This window comes from Sorex araneus, chromosome 4, assembly GCF_027595985.1.
Source record: "Sorex araneus isolate mSorAra2 chromosome 4, mSorAra2.pri, whole genome shotgun sequence".
Classification (NCBI taxonomy): domain Eukaryota; kingdom Metazoa; phylum Chordata; class Mammalia; order Eulipotyphla; family Soricidae; genus Sorex; species Sorex araneus.
In genome coordinates this window covers 220,942,573-220,965,277 of record NC_073305.1, presented here as the reverse complement: position 1 = coordinate 220,965,277, position 22,705 = coordinate 220,942,573, and the positions used below count along the sequence as shown (strand labels likewise).

Here is a 22,705-nt window from a genome sequence, read left to right as displayed (position 1 = left end):
CAGAAAGCACACTGGATAAATGCAGAAAAGGTATTTATTGCCAGACTATAAATTAAGGGCGGGGGGGGAGGCGCAGCCGAGTCACTTCTGGGGCTCCTTTCCCTGGTTCTGGGCCTGGATCCGGAGCTCCTCATCTAGGCGCTCCTTGGCTCGGACCACCTGGGGGGCACCACACGGTCAGGGAGCCCCACAGCTGAGGGAGCCACCCTGGCCACGGCCAGCACTCACCTTGGACTGCAGGTAGAAGGAGCCGCCCACAGACTTGTCATTCACCTTGAACAGGTGCTCGTAATTCTGCGGGGGACAGCAGGCCATGGGTCAGGGCCCCGGGAGCCAGCTGTCCCAGGGCAGGATGGCCCTGATGGCTGGGGGCCTGCGTAGCCAGCTGCCCCGGGTCGGGGGGGCCCTGATGCCGTGGCCTCACCTTCTGCACCTCCTCTGCGCTCAGCCTGGACACGTTGAGGATCTGCTGGGCCTCCTGGAGGCTGAGGCCGGAGAGGGTAGATGCTGCTGCTGACTGCTGTCCAGCGCGGCCCCGGGCATCCGCGGCTGCCCGACTGGCTGTGTGGACGGGGGGGAGCGCTCAGCCCCCCGAGCCTACGGGGCGCGCACCCCACCAGGCACAGGCAGGTCAGGGGCGGGCGCAGGCCTCTCTCCTCCCCCCAGGGGGCACGGGGTGCGGCTCTATTGAAGTCCCCAGGCCCGTGAGTGTGGCGAAACTAAGCAGGTGGCTCGAGCCGTACTTACCTGCAAACTCCTGGCGCAGGGCGCGGGCGAAGGCCTTGCCCACCACCTGCACCCCCATCACGATGATCTGAGCCAGGTACTTGGCCTGTGGACGAAGCAGGCCCCAGGTGAGCAGCAAAGGAGGGCCCTGCCTGCTGGAGCAGATGCCGCCAAGGAAGCAGCGCAGCTGTGGGGGCCTCCAAGAGCCAAGAACAAGGGGAGACGCCCCTGGTCCCCCAATACCACCAAAGAGCAAGACGCCTCCACCAGGCAGGCACAAAGGCTCGGGACAAGGCCCTGGGGCAGAAAGCCCCTTGCTGGGGAAAGGAGGCGAATGTTCGCTCCCCTGTGAGCCGACCTCCCCAGTGGGGCTGCAGCCAGGGGTCTCCCCTGCCTTCCGGGCCCGGGGGCTACCACCTCTACTCCTGCGAATAAACCCAAGGCACCGAGAGGCTCAGTGACCCCTGGACACAGCTCGTGAGCGGGAAAGCCAACACATCAGCCCCGCCACCTGGCCCCTGGTCCCCACAGGAGCCCGGGGAGAGGGACTGGGAAGTGTCAGGGATCAAGGACCGACTCAGGGCTGGTCTGCTCTGGCCATCAGTGGACATGAGGCGCGGAAGTGGGTTTCCCAAGGCAGAAACATCACAAGCTCCTCACTCTGGCAACTGGGGGGTGGGCTGGGGGGAAGGCGGCCAGTCTGCTGCTACTGGCGGACACACACAGGCCAGCAGGCCTGCAGAGGGCTCCAGAGGGAGTCTGGCCCGCATGCCAGGCAGACGGCGGCAGCAGCAGCGTCCCTCTGTGACCCACGTCTCCCCCGCTGCCCACCGCGATGGCCCGATGGGGCAGAAATGAAGTGTACCCAGGCCCTGTGCAGCCACGGGCCTCTAGACTGGGGGGCAGCTCACACACACACGCTCAGAGGGGCCAGAGCACGGCCAGCGGCAGCCACCGGAGGGGGTGCAGGGAGCTTCTGCCCCTCAGCCACCCCCAAAGCACCCAAGTGTCCCCCAGTACACAGACCGCACTCAGGCCCCCAGAGCCCGGGCAAGCTGACTCGGAGTCAGGCCAAGGCCGGCTGCAGAGACAGAGGTCAGGGCCACGAAAGGCCCTCTGTGCCCACAGGGGCGGCACACAGGCGAGCCCTTGGGACGCGCTCATGCATGCCCAGGCATGAGAAACCTGGCGACCCGGCAGGCTCAGGGTCCTCTAGGTGGGCAGGGGCGGGAGGGCGCCCATCCTCCAGGGCCTGGGCTGGCAAAAGGGGAGGCGGGTGTGTGTGTGGGGGAGCGGGGGGTCACGGGGTACCCGCCTCTGACCAGCACTGACTCAGAACAGTCCCTGGGCCCCATCACAGGGGGTCTCCCCAGATCACCACCAAGAGACCCCAGCTGCTGTGGCCTGGCACGCGGTGAACACGACATGCAACCAACTGGGCACCCGAGGCTTCGCCTTCCCTCAACTCTGCTCCCAGCCGGGGCGGCACGGGGCCCCCCGCTCCGCACCCCGGCCCCCCGCTCCGCACCCCGGCCCCCCGCTCCGCACCCGGCCACACCTCCCGCCCAGCGGCGCGCCCTGCCTGGACGGCCACGCAGCGCCAGTCCCCGTCCCACGGCACTCTCCACCTGTGCGCGCACGGCCCCTCCTTCCAGAACGTCCTCACCACTTCCCCGCTCGGCACCCCTCCTGCTCTCCGCGCTGACCCCGTGCCGCGGAGGAGAGCTGGACGGCGGCTGCCCCTGCGCCCCTCACGGAAGGGGCGGCCCCCAGCCCGTGTCGGACACGCGCGGGGGCCGCTGAGTCTGCGCGGCGATCCGGAAGCCCAGCTCAGGGGGCCGTGGGCCGAGCGGGGGGCGCCCTACCGCGGACACGCGCCAAACGGCCGCCGGGCCGAGCCTCACCATGACGGCCGCACCGCTGTCTCCGGCCGCGGGTCCCGCTCGCCTGGCCCCGGGGGCCCGGCTCAAGGGCGGCCGGCAGGTCAGAGGGCGCGGGAGCTGCGGAGTACGCGTGCGCCGCGCCGCATGGGGCATGCGCATTCGCTCCGCCCCAGGCTGGGCGAGTGCCGGCGGAGTAGGGGCGAGGACAGATCGCGGCAGGGCCAGTGACAGCAGCGCGGGGCGGGGCCTGTTCCGGGAGGGCCCAATGACGGCAGCGCGGGGCGGGGTCTGTCCGGGGCGGGGCGTGTGACGCCGGCTAGTGGGCGGGCCGGGCGGGCCCGGGCGCTTCCGGCCCACGTGCTTCTCTTGGACGTGAGGGGCGGCGGGATATCCGGTCCGATGCCAGGAGCCAGCTCCCTTTGGCTGTGCCCAGCTCTTTGGGGCGAGGCGCTGTGCAAGCGACGCTCAGCCCCTCGGGAGCAACAGATGCTGAAACCTCTTGAGACAAGCGTACAGGAACTGGGCTTCATTCCCGTTCCCCTGCCCGGCCCCCTCTCCTCCACGGCGGCTCCAACGTCTCTTCAGGGAAGCCCGCCCCGACGCCCTCCAAAGCTGCAGTCTCTCTCTTTTTTTTTTAATAGCTTTATTTTTATTTATTTATTTAATTTTTGCTTTTTTGGGTCACACCAGGCAATGCACAAGGGCTACTGGCTCTGCACTCAGGAATCACTCCTGGCGGTGCTCAGGGGACCATATGGGATGCTGGGAATTGAACCCGGGTCGGCCGCGTGCCAGGCAAACACCCTATCCGCTGTGCTATCGCTCCAGCCCCTTTCCCTTTTTTTTTGGGGGGGGTGTGAGGTCACCCCGGGGGGTAGTCAGGGCTTACTCCTGGATCGCTCCTGGTCGGGCTGGGGAACCACATGTGGTGCCAGGGATGAAGCTGGGTCGCCGGGGGCAAGGCTGACGCCTTCCCTGTACCGTCTCTCCGGTCTCCCCCACTACCACTTGCCTGCACCTGCCCCCCCTCCCCCCTTGCCAGGACCTTCCACAGACCCCACCTGCCTCTTTGCCTCACTCCTCCTGGGCACTTGGGCTGTAGACCCTTGTGTTGACAAATGAGTTCCCTTGCCCAGGGCCACACCGAGATTGCCCTCGTCCCTGTCCCCACCCCAAAGACCACAGACACAGACCAGCTTAGAAAAGTTTAATAGCTGAAACATCCGGGGCACGTGCAGGCCCTGCGAGGCGCATTTAACTGGGCCATTCGCTCAAGGGTGGCCCCGTCCCTGGCGTCACGCCTGGGGAGCCCAGGCCCCTGAGGTGGGTGCTGCTCCAAAATGCCTGGTAGGGGGGCCAGCCCCCAAATCCATGGGAACTGGGGCAGCAGGCAAGATGGGGGAGGGGAGCAGGTAAAAAACAAGAGTGAGCCCAGGCCGGGGCCAGCCCAGGTGGAAGCGGGGTACACAGGGAGCCCAGGGCCTGCCTGGGGACTGTCCTGTCCCCACCTGGCTCCACATGCGAGCAGGCAGCTGAGAAGATGCAGCGGGTCCCCAAGAAAGCAGGGGTGTGGACAGTGCACGCAGCAGGAGGGCCGGGGTGCCTTCTAGTGCAGGGGTGAGGCCAGGCGGTGGCGTTGTGGGCAGGCTAGTCCTAGGGAGAGGAACCAAGGCGTGGGGTCCTGGAGGACAGTGGACCTGGCAGCCAGTGGGGTTGCAGCAGGTGGGGCCCCGGGGCACTCACCCACTCGTCCTCGTCCACCCCCTCGAAGGAGTCCTGGGGGAGCGGGTCCTCGCGGTTCCCCAGCTTCGCCACCATGGCGCTCAGCAGCTGCAGAGGGAAGCGGGCAGGGGTGGGCAACGGCCGAGCTCGTCAGGGTGCTGGAAGCAGCGTCTTCACTAGCACCCGGTGGCTCCCCTTTGGCAGGGGATGTTTGAGCCACATCTGGCAACTCCTGGCGGGGCTCTGGGGACTGTGCGGTGCCAGGAATGGAACCAGGGGTGGCCGCATCCAAAGCAAGAGCCCAAAACCCTGCACTGCCTCCAGATCTCTGGCATGGTTTGCCGTGAAAAAGACCCGGCTAGCGATGGGGCCAGAAGCCCGAGGCCTACTCACACATACCTGGTGCTGACGCACAGCAGGTGTGCCAACGCCACTCAGGTTCTGAACCTTGGCTCAGCTGGGCTGGGCCTGGCCAGGTCAGAGCCACCTGCCTGTCTGAGGTGGCAGCGGCCCACTCCAGGGCTCAGGGGGGCTCGCCACCCAAATGGTCAACGGAGGGTGTGTTCCTGGCAGCAAATTGTGCCCTTGGCCTGCTCGGCCGGCCTACCTCTTCCTTCTTCTGCTGGTCTGACTTCTCTTCCAGGTAGACGGCGGAGGGGGCTCGGCGGGCTGGGGCTTCCCGGGGGGCCTGGCTCACTGGGCAGGGCAAGAGCGAGTGTCGGAGCAGCTCTCCAGCGCCCAAGCTCCGGAATCCCCGCTGTCAGGGGGCTCCCGCTGATGCTCAGGCCTCAGTTCACCAGGCCTGGCCGGGTGCTCAGCTGCAGACGTGCGTGTGTGTGAGCAGGTGTGTGCACAGACCTGTGCCACGTGTGTCTAGGTGGGCGAGTGCAGGCATGCCAGGCTGCACAGGGGCATGCAGTGTGTGCAGGTGGACGAGCGCATGTGCAGGGCTGTGTGCAGGTATGCCATGCCAAGCACGCGTGTGCATGCAGTCAGGCTTACGAGTGAACTCGGGCTTACAGAGTGTGCAGGGGCCTGTGCTGGGCTGAGGGACTGGCGATGGCACGACAGACCCCAGGCCCTGACTCCCAGAGACCCCAGACCTAGATGCAGCATCGGCTCCCCGCGGTGCCAGCAGGGCAAGGGGACAGCCCCGGGCCTGAACCCTGTTCTCCAAGGCCCCTGCTCCCCTGCCTCGTCCCCTCCCCACCCCTTAGCACACCTGGGGTCATGTCGGAGGGATGCAGGCTGAGGAGCCGGGGCTGCCCATTGGCGCCCCCCAGCCAGGCCTGGGCAGTGAGGGCGGGCTCCCAGGTCACGGCTGTTTCCGGAAACACGTCGTCCTGGAAGAACTCTTTCTGCGGGACCGTGGGTGGTCCTGAGGCACTGCTCTGGCATGGCCAGGCCCTCCCCAGCCGGGGCTCCTGTGAGCTACAGGAGGCTCCGGATGGTTGTTTTGGGGACAGAGACCCTGAAGGGGGTGTAGGCTTGGGTGTGCCAGGGCCCCTTACCTTGACCCGGGGCAGCCGGAAGGCGACGGGCTCCAGGGAGGCCTGGCGGAGTCGCAGGCACCGGGCAAACTCCACGTCCCGCACGTCACACTCCGTCTTGGGCAGGAGGACAAAGCCCTGAGGGCGAGATGTGGGGCTGGACAGTGCTCTCCTGGGGGTGCCCGGCCCCCAGCGGGCCCTGCCAGTGTGCCACGCCCCAGGTGCCTAACCGGGCTCTCTGGAGCAAAAGCGTCCTCACATGTAGATTTGCCTATTTCTGGGGTGTGAAAACCTCGAGTTCTCACTAGCCACGTGCTTGGGAGCTCCAAGTGCCGGAAGTTGGGGGCAGCCTTGTTCCCCACCAGGACACAGCAGTGACATTGGAACAATAATGAAGAGGTGACAGGTCGAGCACACAAAATCTAGTTTCTGTGTTAGTCTGTTGAGACTACTGAAGGTGAATCCTGACGCCTGCAAGGCCTGTGCCCGACCCCCGAGGCATAACCCTGGTCCTTGCATACTGGTGTGGGACGGGCCACACCCCGGGGTGCTTGGGGCTACTCCTGGTTTTGTGCTCAGCTGTGCTCAGAGCATCCTGCAGTGCGAGGGATCCAAACAGGTCAGCAGCACGCAAGGCCAGCGCCTGCCCGCTGTGTGGCTCTCTGGCCCTGGCCCTTGTAATGTAATTTTCCTTTTTTTTTTTTTTTTCAGTTTGTTTGGCCACACTCAGTGGTGTCCACGGGCGGCTCCGCCTGTGCTCCTGACGGTTCCTGGTGGTACTCATACAGCAAATGTGAAGAGCCGTGACTGCGTGTGGGACCACCACTGCCCCTTCTCCTGCATTCAGAGCCCTTGCTTAGCGTCTTCTGCTCTCTTGGGCCCTGCACCTGGCGCTGCCAGGGATTAGATCCAGCTGGACCTGGCGCTCTGAGGGAATTTTCCTGTCAGTTGACATAACTTAGCCTTTACCTACTTGAACTCTGCCTAAAGTGGAGCTTGAATTACCCGCTAGAATCTCTGGGTGCTGAGCCCCTGCACTTCCGCGCATGACCAGCAGAGGGCAGGGGAGCGCCGTGGCTCTCACCTTGTGGGGGTCCGGGGAGGTGAAGCAGTTGCATTCCAGGAAAAAGGGGGCCTCGGGGAGCAGCTCATAGAGGAACACGCGGGTGTCGCCCTGGCGTGGGGTGGGAGGCGAGCATGAGGGAAAGCTGTGGCCCGCCCACCCCCTCCCCAACCTGCCGCCCCCTGACTCGCACGGCTCACCTTGCCCGTGAGCAGCACCACGCTCGTGTCCGGGTCATAGATGGGCAGCAGCGTGGACGGGGCCACGTCGAGCCCCAGCACGACCAGGGGGCCGTCCGCCAGGGCCTGGGCTGCGTACAGGAGCAGCTGGCGCTCGCTCCGGCTGGGGGATGGGGCGGCGGGCAGGGGTCAGGGCCGCCTGCGGGCCCTGGGCCTCTGTCCTCTGCACTCACCACCTCTTCTCCGGGCCTGCCTGGCCTTTCACCTGGAAGTAATGCCCCCTCCTCCCTCCTGGTCTCTGCTGCCCCTCCATGGCCCAGTTTGGGCCACGGCTACCCCCGTCCAGCGTGCCGGAAGCCCCCTCGCCCGGCCCACGGACCCGTTGGCACGGGGGCAGCTTGTGCACAGCCGGGAGCGGGGACACGGGGGGCAGAGACCCGGAGCCTTACCTGTCAAAGCCAGACACCAGCAGACAGCGGCCGTCACACACCCAGACAATGCGGGCGCCACGCGCCCCCTCGGGCCCTGGGCCCTCCTGTGGGGATGGAGCCATGAGGCCCTGCCGGGTCCCCACCCCGGCTGAGCGCCCACCCCAGGCCGCTGTCTCACCTGCAGGGGCTCCGGGCTGCTCCGGGGCGCGTAGACCCGCACGCGTCCGTCCTTACACACCGTGGCCAGCTGCTGCCCATCGGGACTCCAGGCCAGGCCAAAGATCTGGGGGGGCAGGCGGGGCCGTGAGAGGGGGCGGGGATGCAGGACGGGCACCCAGCTCCGTCGCGCCAGCTCGGTGATGCCAGGCTGACCTGGTCGCGGTGGCCCTGCAGCCTCAGGCGCTCGGCACCCGCCCGCAGGTCCCAGACGCGGACCGTGAGGTCGTAGGAGGAGGAGGCCAGCACGTCGGCGGCCAGCGGGTGGAAGCGCACGGAGTAGATCTTCTCGGTGTGGCCTGGGAGGAAGGCGGGAGCGGATGAGCCCCCCGCCCAGGACCCCCGAGCCGCAGCCCCTGCGCGGGCCCTGACCTGTGAGCACAGCCTCGGGTGTGGCGAGCGTGGTCTCCAGGCCGGCGGGGGGCACCCGCCATAGTCGGATCCTGGCGTCCTCGCCGGCTGCACGGGGAACGGAGGGCCACGTCAGGACCGTACCAGGACCCCTATCCCCCACCCCGGGACCGGCCTCCTTACCCACAGCAAGCCGCTGGGGGTCGAAGGGGTCCCAGGCCAGGTCGGCGACAGCGGCCCCGTTCTGGAGCGTGGGCAGAGCCGTGTCGGGCAGGCGGCCGGGCTTCTGCAGCTGTGGGAGGCGCGGCAGTGTCCCCGGTGTGCCGTCTCCCAGGGCCACCGAGGCCCAGAAAGGGGAGGGGCAGCAGGCAGCGAGGGCCAGCGCAGGGGGCCTGGGAGGTCTGGACTCGGCGTCAGCAGTGCTCAGAGCCCCCCTTACACGGTAGTAGTAGCCCACCAGGCCCCTGAGCCCCCCGGGGACCCCATCTGCAAAACCAGGACCAGAGTGGCACCCCGCAGGGCCCCCTCACCTCCAGCACGGCCACGGGCCCCCCACTGCCGAGCAGGGGCATGGCCACGCGCAGCCGGTTGGCGCAGAAGCCGTCGCTTTCGCCGGGCGTGGTCAGGTTGAGGCCCCTGAGGTTGGTGATGTGGCGGTCGCGGTGCAGGACGGTGCCTTGCGCGTGGCGGAACCTGGAACTGGGGCCTGCAGGGCCCGGTGGCCCGGGCCACGTCAGAACCCCGGCTGCCCCTGCCCTGGCGGGGGCGCAGAGCGGGAGCAGAGGGGCAGGGCTGGGGGGGAGGGGAGGGCAGGGCTGGCGCACAGTGGGGCGACCTGGCATGCGGGAGCCCCGGGGCCCAGCCCCAGGCCTGGAGGCGCACAGGGCGGCCCGAGTCTGGTTTGTGTCTGGGCCGCCAGCAGCGGTGCTCAGGGTCCCGGGGGCATCAGGGTTTCTGCTCCAGCGGCCGTGGGCACTCACCCAGCAGGCTGTGCAGGGAGCGCTGGCTGGGGCTGGTGCCGATGCCACTGGTGCTGGACAGTGAAGGGCCCAGGCTGGACGGTGTGGACGGCGAGGTCAGAGAGCTGGCGGGGGAGGACGGCGCCTCCTGCGGAGACACGCGTACGCTCGGCCGGCAGCCCACGGGGGCCAGCAGGGCCGGCTGCGGGGTCCCTGGGAAGGGGTGAGGGGGCGCGGGCAGGGTCTGGCGGGGGAGGGTCTCCCGCGGGCCGGGCAGTCTCCACTCACATTTGGGTCCGTGGCACTCGGGGTGTCCACGGCTGTGGCTGCCGCCGGGGGTGGGTGCTGGGGGCGCAGCAGGCTGGAAGTGAAGCTGGGGAGGGGGCGGCGGGCGGGGTCCAGGCTGACCCTCGGCACCTGGTGGGGTGAGACGACACCCGGCTGGGCAGAGCTCCCCTAGGGGGGCCCGGGGGGCTGCCAGCGGGCCCTACCTGCTGGTCGCTCCCGGCCCACCACGCGGGGGCGTCGGCCGCGGGCACGCAGCCCGCCGTGTCCGGGAAGAGGTCCTCGTGGAACTGCACGGCCTGCGGGGAGAGGGCCACACTGCCACCTCGACCCCGCCGGGGACTCCCACAGCCCCACCGGCCGCGCCCGGGCGCTCACCTTGCGGGGCACATGGAAGCTGACGGGCACGATGGCCGCGTCGCCCAGCTGCAAGACGCGCAGCACCTCGCAGCCCAGGACCGCCAGCGCCCGCCGCGGGACCAGGGCCGCCCCCCGCAGCGCGCTCTCCAGCACACACTGGGTCACTGTGGGGACACGGTGGGGGGGCTGTGAGCGTGCGGGCGCGGGGGTTGAGGGCGAGGGCGAGGGCGGAGGCGGGCAGGACTCACCGGGGCTCAGCGCGGGCGGCTGCGGGACCACCTCGTAGCAGTACAGCTGCGTCTCCCCCTGGAAGGAGCCACCTGAGCGCCCAGCACCCCGACCCCCTCCCGGGCGGGCAGGCATGTGGACCCGACCCCCCCCCAGCTCCTCTCTGGGGGGCAAGCAGGTCCCCCGTTTGCGGTTGGCCCGGGAGCCCCCACTCACCTTCCCCGCCAGGACCAGGAGTCCGGAGTCTGCGTCCAGCAGGGGCAGCAGAGGCCTGGGTGGGGGAGCCAAGAGGTGGGCGCAGAGTGCAGGGAGGTGGGGGCCGGGACAAGCCGCATCCCCCTGCCCTGCGGCCCCGCTGCTCTCCCCCAACCCACAGCCCCTCCTTCCCCGGGTCCCAGGGCAGCTTCTCCCGCCCCACAGCCTGCACCCGACTCGGCACCTCGGGCAGGTGGGGGCTGGCCCTGGTGTCCCCCTGCCCTGTGCCATCAGCCGCGTGGGGGCATCTGCTCGGAGACCCGACGGAGCTGAGGCAGGCTCAGCCCCCCCGTGAGCCTGCCCTGCCCCTGACCCCCTGACCCCCGCCCTACCCCGACTCCCGTGCACCCCACATCCTGAGCGGGCTGGGTCCCAGGGCCTGTCTTTCCCAGTCACTAAAGCTTTTGGGGGGGCCCTGCAGCCCCCAGCCGGACGCCGACTCCGGCCCTGGGGCCTTCCAGTGGGAGCGGTTTTGGTTCCTGCTCTGGGGGCCCCTCAGACCTGAGTCCCCACCCCAGCACTGTGCCTCGGGCAGACCCCACCCTTGCAGGGCCCAGCTGCGGCCACTGCCCACACACACCCCCTGGGCCCTCGCTCGCTCGCACTTCCCGGACGCCGCCACCTGTGAGTAAGCAGCCTCTAATTACCCGCGGCCGGGGCGAGTCCGCCTGACCTGGGCTGACCACGGCCTGGCCACTACGCTGTGGGCACAGGGCGGAGGACCTGGTGGGTGTGTCCCCACGGCCGGGGCGCCCAGGCTGCCCCCAGGGCCTGCCGTAGGCGCCGTCCCTGGAGGGTGCTGGGTCAGTTGGTCTGTGCCCGTTCCTTGTGCCCCCCCCCAGTGCCACGAGGTGAGCGCAGGACGCCCGCCGGCCTCAGCCCAGAACGAGAAGCGAGACCCGGCACATCCTGTCCGAGAACCATCGGGCACGAGGCAGCCTGGGCACGGGCCTGGGTCGGCTCGAGGAAGGGGGAGAAGGTGGCCTGGGCACAGCGGGCGGGACTGGACAGACCTGCCGTCCTGCCCGGGGGCTCCCTCCTCCAGGGCCCCGCCCGCAGGGCAGCAGCCCCTGACTCAGGCGCGGGCAGGAAGCCTCGGAGGGCAGGGCCAGCTTCCCGGCAGGTCGGGCCAGTCCCCTGGCCCCGGGCAGAGCCGCCTGGGCAGCTCCAGCAGGCAGGAGCATCGGGCCCGCCTGGCACGGGCCAGGAAACAGGGTCATGGCACCCAGCCCCGAGTGTTGGCCAATCAAGTTCAGGTCTGACCCCGGGGCCTCGGGGAGAGCAGGCCGGGTCAGGGGCAGGAATGCGAGGGTGGGAGTGGGGGCGCGGGGGCCGGGCGAGCCCCTCTGCCCCTCCCCTTCGGCACCCGGAGTCCAGGAAGAGCTGGCTGCCCTGTCACCCCACCGGAACGGGACTGTCCAGCTTGTCTTGCACGGGAGCTGGGCTGGGGCTGAGTGGCCACTGCCCCTGGGACCAGGCGCCTTCCCTGGTGCCACACCTGCTGCTCCCCTGTCACGGCCCCCGGCCGCCGTCCTCTGTCCCCTGCACTCGGGAGTGGACACGGGTGAGCCTGCGCTGCTCAGGGAATTCTGTACTTCACACATGCTGAAAGTCCCTGGGTGTCTGCCAGGAAGACCCATCTGCCCAGCCCCCTCGAGCACTGGAGGCGCCTGAGCACCTGAGCACCCCCACCCCACCCCGTCACGGGCTTTAACGGGTACAGCCTCAAGACACTCCAGAGGAGGACGGGAGCCAGGGGTGGGCTCCCCAGGCTGCAGGAGGCTGGGGGAGGGGGTCTCTGTCCCCAAGGCCCGGCACCTCCAGCTGGGCTCTGCAGTGGCCCCTGGGTGACTATACTTCTAGTTCTTTCCTTTTGTTGGGGGGAGTCACACCTGGGAGTGCTCGGGGCTGACTCCTGGCTCTGCACTCGGGGATCACTCAGGGGGCTCAGGGGGCCCTATGGGATGCGGGGGATGGAACTCAGGTCGGCTGCGAGCCAGGCCAGCTCCTTCCCTGCTGCACTGCGGCTCTGGCCCCAACCTCGGGGGCTGGGAGGAGGCGCCGGGGCTGGAGCACTTGCTCTGCACGCGGGAGCCCGAGCTCAATCCTGGAGCTACCTATTCCCCGAGCACTCAACTAGGGGTGCCCTTCCCTCGGAGGAAAGACCCTGTTCCCTGGGCCGGTCAGGCTTCTGGTCCTCAGAGCAGCATCCCGGCCACTCCTGGCAAGAGCAGGGGACAGAGGACAGCAGGGCCGAGGGCACCAGGTGTGGTGAAGGGAAAGCGCCTGGCCCAAGGGCCAGCGGCCACTCAGCCCCAGCCCAGCTCCTGTGCAAGACAAGCCGGGAAGTCCCGTTCTAAGCTGAAACGCAAGGAGTCTGCAGTGTTGGCAGCGGCTTCAGAGTTGGTTTTTTTTTTTTAAAGAAAAAGTCCCATTTAGGCCAAATGAGACTCGCCCGAGGGTCAGTGCCAGTTCTGGCCCAGAGCAGAGAGGGTCATAAGCCAGGACCTCACGCACATGGACCAAGACCGGCAAGCAGTGTTGGGGAGAGGTGCCCCCCACCCAGCAGGGGGCTACAAGCTGGGACTGCCCCTGGGACCAGCTGGACACGGAGGCTGCCGCCTCTCTGCAAGGGCCCACGCAAGCCCCCCAAGCCCGGACCAGCCTTGACCAAATGCCTCGGCTACAGGCAGGCTTGGAAGGGGAGTGGCCAGTGTCCCTGGGGCAGCTGGGAACCAAGCTGGGTGCACAGAGGCTCCGAGGAGGCCTGCCCACCTGCAAGCGTGGAGCGAAGGGACAGTGTCTCCTGCAGTCCTCAGAGAAGGGGGGGTTTTCTGAGCAAGGTCTGCTCCTGGTACCGCCCCCTCTCGCATTAAGGAGTCACATGAGCAGCAGCCCTGGGCCCACCTGCCTGCACCCCCCTACAGACACACACAAAGACACAGACATGGACACAGACACACATGCACACACAAACACACCTGCAAAGATATACACATACAGACACAAGCATGTACACACACACACACATACACACACACATACTGTCTTTGGTAACAGACTACAGAGGCAGCTGTGGTCAGACACCTCCCCAAACCAAATCTCAGTCCCTTCACTGGACACCAAGGCACTGAAAGGGCCCCAGGACCCGAATCCAACACCAGAAGCTGGTCATAGGAGGCGGCCAGAAGGCCTGGGTGGCCGGACGCGAGCATTTCGAGGTGGGCTTTGACTTGGGGGTCACCCCCAGGGGTGCGCAGGGCCTCCTGCTCTGCACGCACAGACCTCCCTGCGGGCTCAGGCGCCATGAGGGGCCGGGCGGGGAGCCCGGGTAGGCCTTAGGCGAGCAAGCGCCCTGCTGGGGGCGGGGGCCACCCACTGCTGCTCTGCGCTCAGAGGTCACTGCATCGGAGTCGGGGAACCCTACAGGGTGCCGGGGTGCAGGGTCCCACCCGCGCGTCTGGGGCCCTTCGGCCGGCGAGTGGCGGGAGCACCGAAGCCCGGGATTGCGAACGCGCTGCCCACCAGGGCGGAGGTGGCGGGTGACCACCAGGTTGCTGTCCCCAGGGCGCTCTGGGCGAAGCGGCGCGGAGAGGCGGCCCCGCCCCCGCCGGGCCCGGCCAATGGGAGGCGGCCCCGCCCCCGGCCGGCAGGACTGGGCAGCGCGCGCGGGCGGGGACGCGCCAGGAGCCTCGGGCCGGCGGCCGGGAAGCACCGAGGCCGCGGCCCGCGCCGCCCGGTGAGTGGCCGGGAGCGTCTTCGCGCGCGGGCCCCGGGGCGGGCGGGCACGCGTGGACCCCGGGGAGGGCGGGCGCGCGTGGACGCCGGGGCGGGTGGGAGCGGACCCCTGGGGCAGGCGCGCGTGGACCTCCGGGGCAGGCGCCCGTGGACCCTCGGGGCGGGCGCGCGTAAACCCCCAGGAGGGTGTGCGTGGAGCACAGAAGGGCGGCGTGGAGCCCAGGAGGGCGCGCGTGGGCGCAGCCCGGCGCGCTGCCCCCGGCGGGTCCCTGTCTCTGGCGGGTCCCTGTCCCCGGCGCCGCAGCCGCCCCGCGCGGGTGGGTGTGTGCGGGGCTCCCGGCCGGGCTGCTGCAAGCAGACAAAATAAACACCCCCTCCTTGCCCGCTTCCTCCTCCTACGCCGGCCCTCCGGCACGACCAGTTTTATGAATCAAACCCCTCTGGCATGGCCAAGCCCCAGGCTGGGGTTACTATTTCCTCCAGGGGGTGGGTCAGCTTCTGGGCCTGGACCGGCTGCCCGAGCCCTGAGCACCTTGTCACCCTAAGAGGCCGGCCACAGGTGTGCAGCCCGGGAGGGTACCCTGGTGGGCACCCGGGGCCTCCGCCCAGGGAGCAGGTCGGGGTGCCGTCTCTGCCCAGCTCAGGGAAGGGTCTTTCCTCCGGCTGTGGACTCCGCGGCCAGGAGCGGTCCTGTCCTTTGTGTCCCAGGGCCAGGGCTGCTCGGGGCCTCTGTGGTCACCGGCAGGCCAGCGAGTTTGTGCCAAGCTTTCTGCCTCGCCCTGCTGGTTAACAATTACCACCCCCGGGTCGCTGACCGCCTCTGCCCTGTCCCACTGGGACCCAGGCTGGAGACTGTGAGGTGGGAGAGGGAGGCACCGAGGGTCCCAGTGCCCCTTGCCTGCCGTCTGCACCAAGGGTGGGTGAGACCCTCGCTGGCCAGCCCCTCACTGTCCCTGGGCCCAGGGCTGGGGAGGCGGGGACTGGACTGCGCGGGTCCCTTCTTCGCGGACCGCACTCTGGATTTGAGGTTCATGCAGGCTGACCCGGCGGGCAGCGTGAGGTCCAGCACGATCCCAGCTGCTGGCCAGGCCCCACAGACCAAGGCGGGCCGGGGGGAGGGGAGCGCTGTCCCCCGAGTTTGCGCTCCTCTCCCTGGGGACTCAGCCCCCGAGCTTCTGTAAACAGAGTGTCAGAGGCAGGAAGAAGGTTCTGGTAATGAGCAGCCCAGCTGGATCCCCTCCAGACCATTATCTGGCTCTTCCTGGGCCCCGGGAGGGAGGATGAGCACACGCGTGCCGGGCAGGGCAGGAGGTGCAGGCCGGGCCCCCTCTCCGGACTCTGGAAGCCTCTGGGCAGTGCCCAGCACAGGGTGGCAGGTGACGGGCGCAGCAGTGGGGATGCCAGGGGCAGCCCAGTGGCCCCCACTCCTGGGCAAGGCAACCAGGGGCCAGTGGTCCCTGCGCTTGTGGGAAGGAGTCACTGACCCCTCGCAGAGCCCCCCTAGGCGCTCCTGAGTCCCCACCCCGGGCCCGGGAGCCCAGAGCCCGGTGCTGCCAAGAAAACCAGCTCCCCTCACTGCTGAGGAATTCGCCAGTTCCTGCAGGCGGGGCGGGCGGGCGAGCGTGTGTCGGAGCGTGGCCAGTGGGCGTGCGTCTGCGCGTGACCGCGTGGGGCCGGGTGTGGGGGCGGGCAGGGGTGGCGGGGGCGGGCGCTCGGCCTCTTCCTTTATCGGGTTCCACATTCCAGAGTCGGTCGGGCTGCCGTGCTCGCTCGGCGGGGCTGGTCCACGGGCCTCCCGACTTTTCCTCATTCCAGGCCCCTGGGCCTGAGCAGGCTGGGGGAGGCCCCCGTGGGCTACCGCAAGTCAGGGGGGTGAGGGCAGGCGCGGGGGCCAGTGCGGCTCTGGCGCGGACATTCCTCAGAGGCTGCCCGAGAGATTTAATTAAGGAGGGTGGAAAGCTGGCTGGGAGCTGCCTCCACTGCCGGGCGGGGGCCGGGCCGGCGGGTCACGGGGCCCTCCTGGCCCTGGGCCCCAGGCCTGGATGGGCAGTGGCGCCAGGGGAGACCCACGGGGCAGGGGCAGGTTCCAGCCCCCCCACTGCCAGCCACACCCACCTGCCACTGTCCTCAGCTCAGGAGCCCAGAAGGGCCAGGGGGGACAGGCCGGGCTCTGGGCCACTGCCGTCACATTCCCCAGCCGGGTGACTCAGGCCTCTCTGCGGCACCTTCGGGGTTAATTGCAGGCTGGGGCCTCCCCTGATGGGCGCTTGGCTCTGGGTGGGGTCCCGAGGAGGCGGGGAGGGCTGGAGGGTGAGCCCGGCCGTGTCAGCCCAGCCCCGCGGCATCAGACCTGCACGTGCCAACAGTGGCACCCTGGCCGGCCGCCTTCTAATTGGGCCCTAGCCACCGCACGGCTCGGGGGCGGAGTGGCACCTGTCCCAGGGCCCGGGGGCGCAGGACACCAGCCTGAGTCACCGGTCGGCTCCCAACAGACAGGTCTGGCCGTGCCAAGTCACCGAGGTGCCCACCCAGGGCCAGGCAGGGGCCCTCCCTGGTCAGGAGCCAGGTGGTCTCTCTGCCACCCCCTGCCACGGAGAGCATGCCCACCGGCATCCCAGGGCTGTCCAGCGGGGCTGGGCACCAGGCGGCAGACGGAGCGACGGGGGAGGCCCTGAGCCAGGCAGGAGAGAAGGGTCGCAGAGCCCAGTTCCTCCGCGTGGGCCCAAGATGCAGCCCCCCACCACACTGCCCCTGCGAGGAGGGGGAGGCAGGCGGGCCAGGCAGGGCCCTGAGCCGCCTGAGCCACGTCAGCGAAACCGGAGCCAGCCGGGCTGGCCGCCGGCACCGTCCCGCCTGCGGGAGGGGGCGCTGGCAGCCTCCTGGGCTGGCCCACAGCCAGGCCGGCCCGCAGAGCTCGGCGCTGGAGGCTCAGGGCTGCGGGGTCGGACCCTGCACACAGCCCTGGGCGGGGGCACCGTGACAGGAACACAGGCCTGTCCTCCGCCAGCGGGGGCAAGCCCCGAGCCACACCCACCCCAGGTCTGACAGGGTCACCCTGGGGCCGGGTCGCAGGCCGCCGAGATGAGGCTGTCCTGACTCAGAGCCCTCCTCTGCCCCTCCGGGAGGTCACGCGTGGACACGGCGAGCCAGGCGACAGCTCACTCGCCCCCTCCTTCCAGAATCGAGCCCCCCGCCCAGGGCCCTCCCTGCCCCTGGTGTTGGCTAACCCAGTGCGTGCCCGAGACAGGCGCTGCACGGCAGGGCCGCCCGCTGCCCAGCAGACCCCACAGGGCAGTGGGGGAGGGCCCGGACACCGCGCATCCCTGCTCGCCCCGGGATGCTCTAGGACTCGAGTGACCGGCTGCATCCAGTGGGGTGGGCAGCGCCCCCCCCCCCTGCTCTCAGCCCGCGGGGGCACGGCTGGGCCTGTCTGACCCTGGGCGAGGCCCCGGGGGACAGACTGGCCACGCGCTGGGCCCCCTCCTAGCCGAGTCTGGCTGCTCCTGGCTGACCCTGCCTGACCTGCCCCGCCCCCCAGTCCACGTGGGGGGCGGCCCGCTCCGTCCACATCTGGAGGCCAGGCCCCACCCTCTGAGTCAGTGAGGGCAGAGTGGGGGCAGGGAGGAGCCCCTCGGTGGGGACACGGCGGTTCCGATAGGAGCATTTATCTGACGGGGGCCCCGCCCCCACGTTTGCAAGACCAAGGCGGCCAATGAGGCCAACAAGCGAGCTCAGGGACCCTCACCGGGACAGCGGAGACCCTGCACCGGGTGGGGGGCTGTTACCTGTCTGGCGGCCCAGTGGGGGAGGGGAGGCCGAGCCCCACACAAAAGGCCCTTGTGTGAACAGGAGGCGCCTGGTGGGGAGGGACGCCAGGGGGGGGCGGAGGGCGGTTCTGAGGGGCCCCGGGGCGTGGGCCGCGCGGGGCAGTCACAGCTGGACACGGTCAGCGGGTCCCCCTTTCCTTTGTCACCTGGGACCCATGCCAGCCTCCTTCTAGGGAGAGGCGGGAAGGGGGGCTGAGGAATGGTACAGCCGCAGAGGGGATCTGAAGACCAGAGTCTCCCCCACACACTGCGGGACCCTCCCCCCGCCACATCCCGGCGCAGGGCGGGCCCAACCGGCCTTGAAGTCTCCACTCTCTGAGGACACGGAGCGTGGCGGGGCCTGGCCCAGGGCAGCCACTTCTCCACTTACGCACTGGGCCGGCTGCCCACCCCGGCACTCTGGGCCGGATGCCGCAGGGCCCACCGCAGCCCCTGCACCCCGGCAGACTTGGGGGCCCCCCCAGAGCCTGCAGAGCTTGTTTGTGGTTGGCGCTGGGGCACGCGCCTCCCCCCACCCCCACCCCCGTGACCTCGGGCGCGGCACGGTCTGAGTGGGGCCCACGGGGCAGGGCGGCGCTGGGGGCTGAGTCACACGGTCCGGGAGGGGGGCTGGGGGCTGCACGGGGCATGGTGTGGCCATCCCCGGGGCCCTGACTCACCGCCTCCCGCTGTCCTCTCGGCTCCCAGGGACCGGAAGATGCGCCCCAGGAGCCCCCCGCCCCCGCTGCTGCTGCTGCTGCTGCTGCTGGTCCCCCGGCCCGGGCAGGGCTGCCCCTCCGGCTGCCAGTGCACCCAGCCGCGGGCCGTCCTCTGCACCGCCCGCCAGGGAGCCACGGTGCCCGCCGACGTGCCCCCCGACACGGCAGACCTGTACGTGTTCAAGAACGGCATCACCACGCTGCACGAGGGCAGCTTCGCGGGCCTGCCGGGCCTGCAGCTCCTGGACCTGTCTCAGAACCAGATCGCCAGCCTCCCGGGCGGCGTCTTCCAGCCGCTTGCCGGCCTCAGCAACCTGGACCTCACGGCCAACCGGCTGCGCGAGATCACCAACGACACCTTCCGCGGCCTGCGGCGCCTGGAGCGCCTCTACCTGGGCCGGAACCGCCTGCGCCACATCCAGCCCGGCGCCTTCCAGGGGCTCAGCCGCCTCCTGGAGCTCAAGCTGTCGGACAACGAGCTGCGCACGCTGCCCCCGCTGGCCCTGCCCCGCCTGCTGCTGCTGGACCTCAGCCGCAACCCCCTGGCCGCGCTGGAGCCCGGCGCCCTGGACACGGCCGGCGTGGAGGCACTGGGGCTGGCCGGCCTGGGGCTGCGGGACCTGGACGAGGGGCTCCTGGGCCGCCTGCGGAACCTGCACGACCTGGACGTGGGCGACAACCAGCTGGAGCGCGTGCCCCCCGCCGTGCGCGGTCTGCGGGGCCTGACCCGCCTGCGGCTGGCCGGCAACGCCCGCATCGCCCAGCTGCGGCCCGAGGACCTGGCGGGCCTGGCCAGCCTGCAGGAGCTGGACCTCAGCGGCCTGAGCCTGCGGGCGCTGCCCCCCGAGCTGGCGGGCCTGTTGCCCAGCCTGCGGCTTCTGGCGGCTGCCCGAAACCCCTTCAACTGCGTGTGCCCCCTGAGCTGGTTCGGGCCCTGGGTGCGGGACAGCCGCGTGGCCCTGGCCAGCCCCGAGGAGACGCGCTGCCACTTCCCGCCCAAGAACGCGGGCCAGCTGCTCCTGGACCTGAGCTACGCTGACTTCGGCTGCCCGGCGACCACCACCACCGCGGCGGTGCCCACCAGCGGGCCCACGGGGGGGCCGCCCACCCTTCCGGCCCCCGCCAGCCCGGCGCCCAGCCCCCTGGGGCCCTCGGAGCCACCGGCCCGTGCGCCCAGCCTACCCCCGGCCACCCTCCCCTCCGCGGGGCCGGCCCCGCCGTCCCAAACCTGCCCTGAGCCCGCCTGTCTCCATGGGGGCACCTGCCTCCCGGGCCGCGTCCCCACCTGCCTGTGCCCCGAGGGCTTCACTGGCCCGTCCTGCGAGAGCCCCGTGGGGCCCAGCCCGGCCCCCGCCACGGCCCGGCCTCCCCGGCCCCTGCCGCTGGGCGTCGAGCCGGCCAGCCCCAGCTCCCTGCGTGTGGCCCTGCGCCGCGCCCTGCGGGGCCCCGGGCAGCCCCGCGGCCTGCGCCTCACCTACCGCAGCCTGTCGGGGCCCGACAAGCGGCCTGTGACGCTGCGGCTGCCCGCCTCGCTGGCGGAGTACACGGTCACCCAGCTGCGGCCCAACACCACCTACGCCATCTGCGTGCAGCCCCTGGGGGCGGGGCAGCTGCCCGAGGGTGAGGAGGCCTGCGGGGAGGCCCGCACCCCGCCGGCCACGCGCCCCAACCACGCCCCGGTCACCCAGGCCCGCCAGGACAACCTGCCCCTGCTCATCGCCCCGGCACTGGCCGCCGTGCTGCTGGCCGCGCTGGCCGCCGTGGGGGCCGCCTACTGCGTGCGGCGGGGGCGCGTGGCGGCCGCGGCCCAGAGCAAGGGGCAGGGGGTGCCCGGCACGGGGCCTCTGGAGCTGGAGGGGGTGAAGGCCCCTCTGGAGCCGGGCCCCAAGGCCGCGGAGGGCAGGGGGGACGCCCTGGCTGGCGGGCCCGAGTGTGAGGTGCCGCTCATGGGTTACCCCGGGCTCAGCCCCCAGGGGCCCCTGCCCGCAAAACCCTACATCTAGGCTGGGCCGGGCCACCCAGCAGAGCCGTGTGACCGTGGCGAGTTTCAGGACCTCCTGGCCGAGGAGGCGGGCACAGGCCGTGACCACCGAGGCCCCGCGCCGGCAGTGTGGGGGCAGCGAGTGCTGGTCACAGGCCTGGGGCAGGGAGCCAGGACCCCCCACCCCGGGAGACTCGGGCCAGTGAAGGAGCCCCCCCGGGGAGTGGGGACATGGGATGGGGACGGGCCACAGCCCCGGGGAGCAGCCCAGAGAAGAAACTGGAAGACGGACACTTAGGAACTTGTTTTGTTTTTGTAAAATATATTTATAAGAGAAAGCCTTTCTCGTTTGTTCCGGGAAGCACTTTCTGAACGCAGACAAGGACTTGTATTTCCTCTTTTGTAAGACAGATGATGCTATGAAGACCTTTCTTTTTGTAAGAAAACTAATAAAAGATGAGATGCAGCGAGTGTGTTCCAGGTCTGCTGTGGGTCCCTGTGATGGACGCATTCGGGGCAGGGGGATCCCGCCCCCCCCCCCAGGGACACCAGGTGCTGTCGGCCCCCAGAGGGGACCTGGGCAGAGCTGTGAGGCCGGAGCTGGGGTAAAGCTGGCTGCCACCCTCCTGTGGCGAGGGGCGGGTGCCCGGCCCTCACGGTGGCTCTGGCGACCGTGTACAGCCGCACCTCCCCGGGGCTCGGCCTGGGAGGCTGCAGTGGTGGGAGGGAAGGGTCTGGGGCACAGGCCCGAGGGCGGGACAGCGGGACGAGGGCAGGGCGGGGAGGTCCCTCCACTCCCGCGGGGTTTGGGCTGCTTTCCAGAACCCCCGGAAGCGGGAGTTTTCCAGGAAGGCCACAGGCCAAGGCGGGGGCGGGGCTCTGGGGAGAGGAGGGAGGAGAGGGCGGCTCAGGGGGGACGGGGTGGAGGGGCAGGGTGGGGGGACGGCAGGAAGGTGCTGTGTCCGGGGAGCAGGCCTGCGGCGGGCGCTGATGTCAGCACCCCGCGGCCACTCCAGGCTCTGGATCCATTTAGCAGCTGGGGTGGGCGGGCGGGGTGCAGTGTGTCTGGGTGGGGCCAGGTGGGCTCCCTGTGGGCCTGGCTCTGGGGGTCCCTCCCTGCAGGATGGGGGCACTGTAAAGCGCTGGCCACCCACTGCAGGCCTGGGGTCACCTGTGGATGAGGGGACCCACGGGGGGCACTGGCCGGCCCCAGGGAAGGCATCTGGTCGCCTCAGACTGGGCTGAGGGAAAGGAGGGCCAGAGGGGGACCAGCCAGAGAGCAGGGGAGACGGGAACGCACCGCTTCCCTGCAGCGGGCCTGCGTCTCGGGGGCTCTGCACGCCCCGTCCCGGCTCTACGTGCCTCGATGGTGCAACAGGAAGCCTCAGTTTCCCCCGCCTGCAGTTCCATTTCCCACACTGACCGGCCGCTCCTCACCCCACGGCCCTACCCTTCACATTCCCGGAGTGCCGGGACCATATTCTCCTGGGCCAGGCCCGGAGTCACAGGATGAGGACCAGGAACTGCACCCGAGGCAGGAGACCAGAAACAAACCAGCCCCACCCCGCAGACCCCTCACACACCCGGCTTTCCTCCGAGTCTCCCAGACAAAGCCACAGCCAACTCAGTCCTGCACGAAGTCCCTCCCCGCCCGGGACTCCTCTCCAGTAACTGGAGCGACAGCCCAGCGGGATAGGGCGTTTGCCTTGCACACGGCTGACCCAGGTTCAATTCCTCCGCCCCTCTCAGAGCCCAGCAAGCTACCGAGAGTATCCCGCCCACACAAAGCTCCCATGGCGTATTCTATATGCCAACAACAGGAACAGGAAGTCTCACGGCGGAGACGTTACTGTGCCCACTAGAGCAAATCAATGAGCAATGGGATGACAGTGCTACAGTGCTTGTCACTCTTGTAAATATCGAAGACCTGAGAATGGCGAATGAGCAGAGACCCGCCTTGTGCCCCCAATCCCGGGCCCGTCGGGGTGACTCTGGCAAAGGCGGCAGCCGTGCGTGGGGCTTGAGGCCTGTCACCTGCTGTTCCCGGACACCTAGTCCGATGGCCCTATGGGAAACGCGGCATCCAGCCCCAGCTAGCGGCCGCCCCACGTGGGTGGCAGGTCTGCCGGCTTCCCGTCCCGGGGCCCCCTCTCCCCTCGGCTTAGGGACTCGGGCTCTTTCCTGGCAACCCGGAAGCTGCCTCTGCGCTCCTCTGTCCCCGCCCCAGAGCAGCGTGAGTCCTCGGGGCCCTACGCGGCCTGTTAAGGCCTCCCTGGGCTCAGAGGGCGCCCAGCGCACGCCTGGAGACTCCGT

At 69.7% G+C, this 22,705-nt stretch overlaps 2 protein-coding genes across 4 annotated transcripts in view; one reads left to right on the top strand and one right to left on the bottom strand.

Moving 5' to 3' along the window:
* Window positions 1-16: 16 nt before the first annotated feature.
* Window positions 17-22,705, bottom strand: part of LOC101551201 (mitochondrial import inner membrane translocase subunit TIM16) — a 40,992-nt gene continuing 18,303 nt past the window's right edge. Inside the window, exons 10-31 of one of the 3 annotated variants that reach the window (XM_055136991.1) lie at window positions 10,110-10,164; window positions 9,914-9,971; window positions 9,684-9,829; window positions 9,512-9,604; window positions 9,309-9,437; window positions 9,042-9,168; window positions 8,592-8,767; window positions 8,245-8,353; window positions 8,083-8,169; window positions 7,867-8,009; window positions 7,673-7,777; window positions 7,513-7,598; window positions 7,085-7,226; window positions 6,906-6,995; window positions 5,843-5,959; window positions 5,554-5,689; window positions 4,939-5,027; window positions 4,353-4,439; window positions 748-832; window positions 425-561; window positions 229-294; window positions 17-159 (exon numbers count right to left, since the gene is read on the bottom strand). In XM_055136991.1, coding sequence (XP_054992966.1) covers window positions 82-159; window positions 229-294; window positions 425-561; window positions 748-832; window positions 4,353-4,439; window positions 4,939-5,027; window positions 5,554-5,689; window positions 5,843-5,959; window positions 6,906-6,995; window positions 7,085-7,226; window positions 7,513-7,598; window positions 7,673-7,777; window positions 7,867-8,009; window positions 8,083-8,169; window positions 8,245-8,353; window positions 8,592-8,767; window positions 9,042-9,168; window positions 9,309-9,437; window positions 9,512-9,604; window positions 9,684-9,829; window positions 9,914-9,971; window positions 10,110-10,164 — 2,341 coding nt within the window. In that variant the 3' untranslated portion in view covers window positions 17-81. Of the gene's footprint in view, window positions 160-228; window positions 295-424; window positions 562-747; window positions 833-2,630; window positions 2,788-3,801; window positions 4,263-4,352; window positions 4,440-4,938; window positions 5,028-5,553; window positions 5,690-5,842; window positions 5,960-6,905; window positions 6,996-7,084; window positions 7,227-7,512; window positions 7,599-7,672; window positions 7,778-7,866; window positions 8,010-8,082; window positions 8,170-8,244; window positions 8,354-8,591; window positions 8,768-9,041; window positions 9,169-9,308; window positions 9,438-9,511; window positions 9,605-9,683; window positions 9,830-9,913; window positions 9,972-10,109; window positions 10,165-22,705 lie in introns of those variants that run through there. The other 2 variants (XM_055136989.1, XM_055136990.1) reach the window with 2 other exon arrangements.
* Window positions 13,802-20,859, top strand: VASN (vasorin). Its single transcript, XM_055136992.1, has 2 exons — window positions 13,802-13,887; window positions 18,401-20,859. The coding sequence occupies exon 2, from the start codon at window positions 18,411-18,413 to the stop codon at window positions 20,412-20,414; it is 2,004 nt and encodes a 667-aa protein (XP_054992967.1). The 5' UTR covers window positions 13,802-13,887; window positions 18,401-18,410; the 3' UTR covers window positions 20,415-20,859.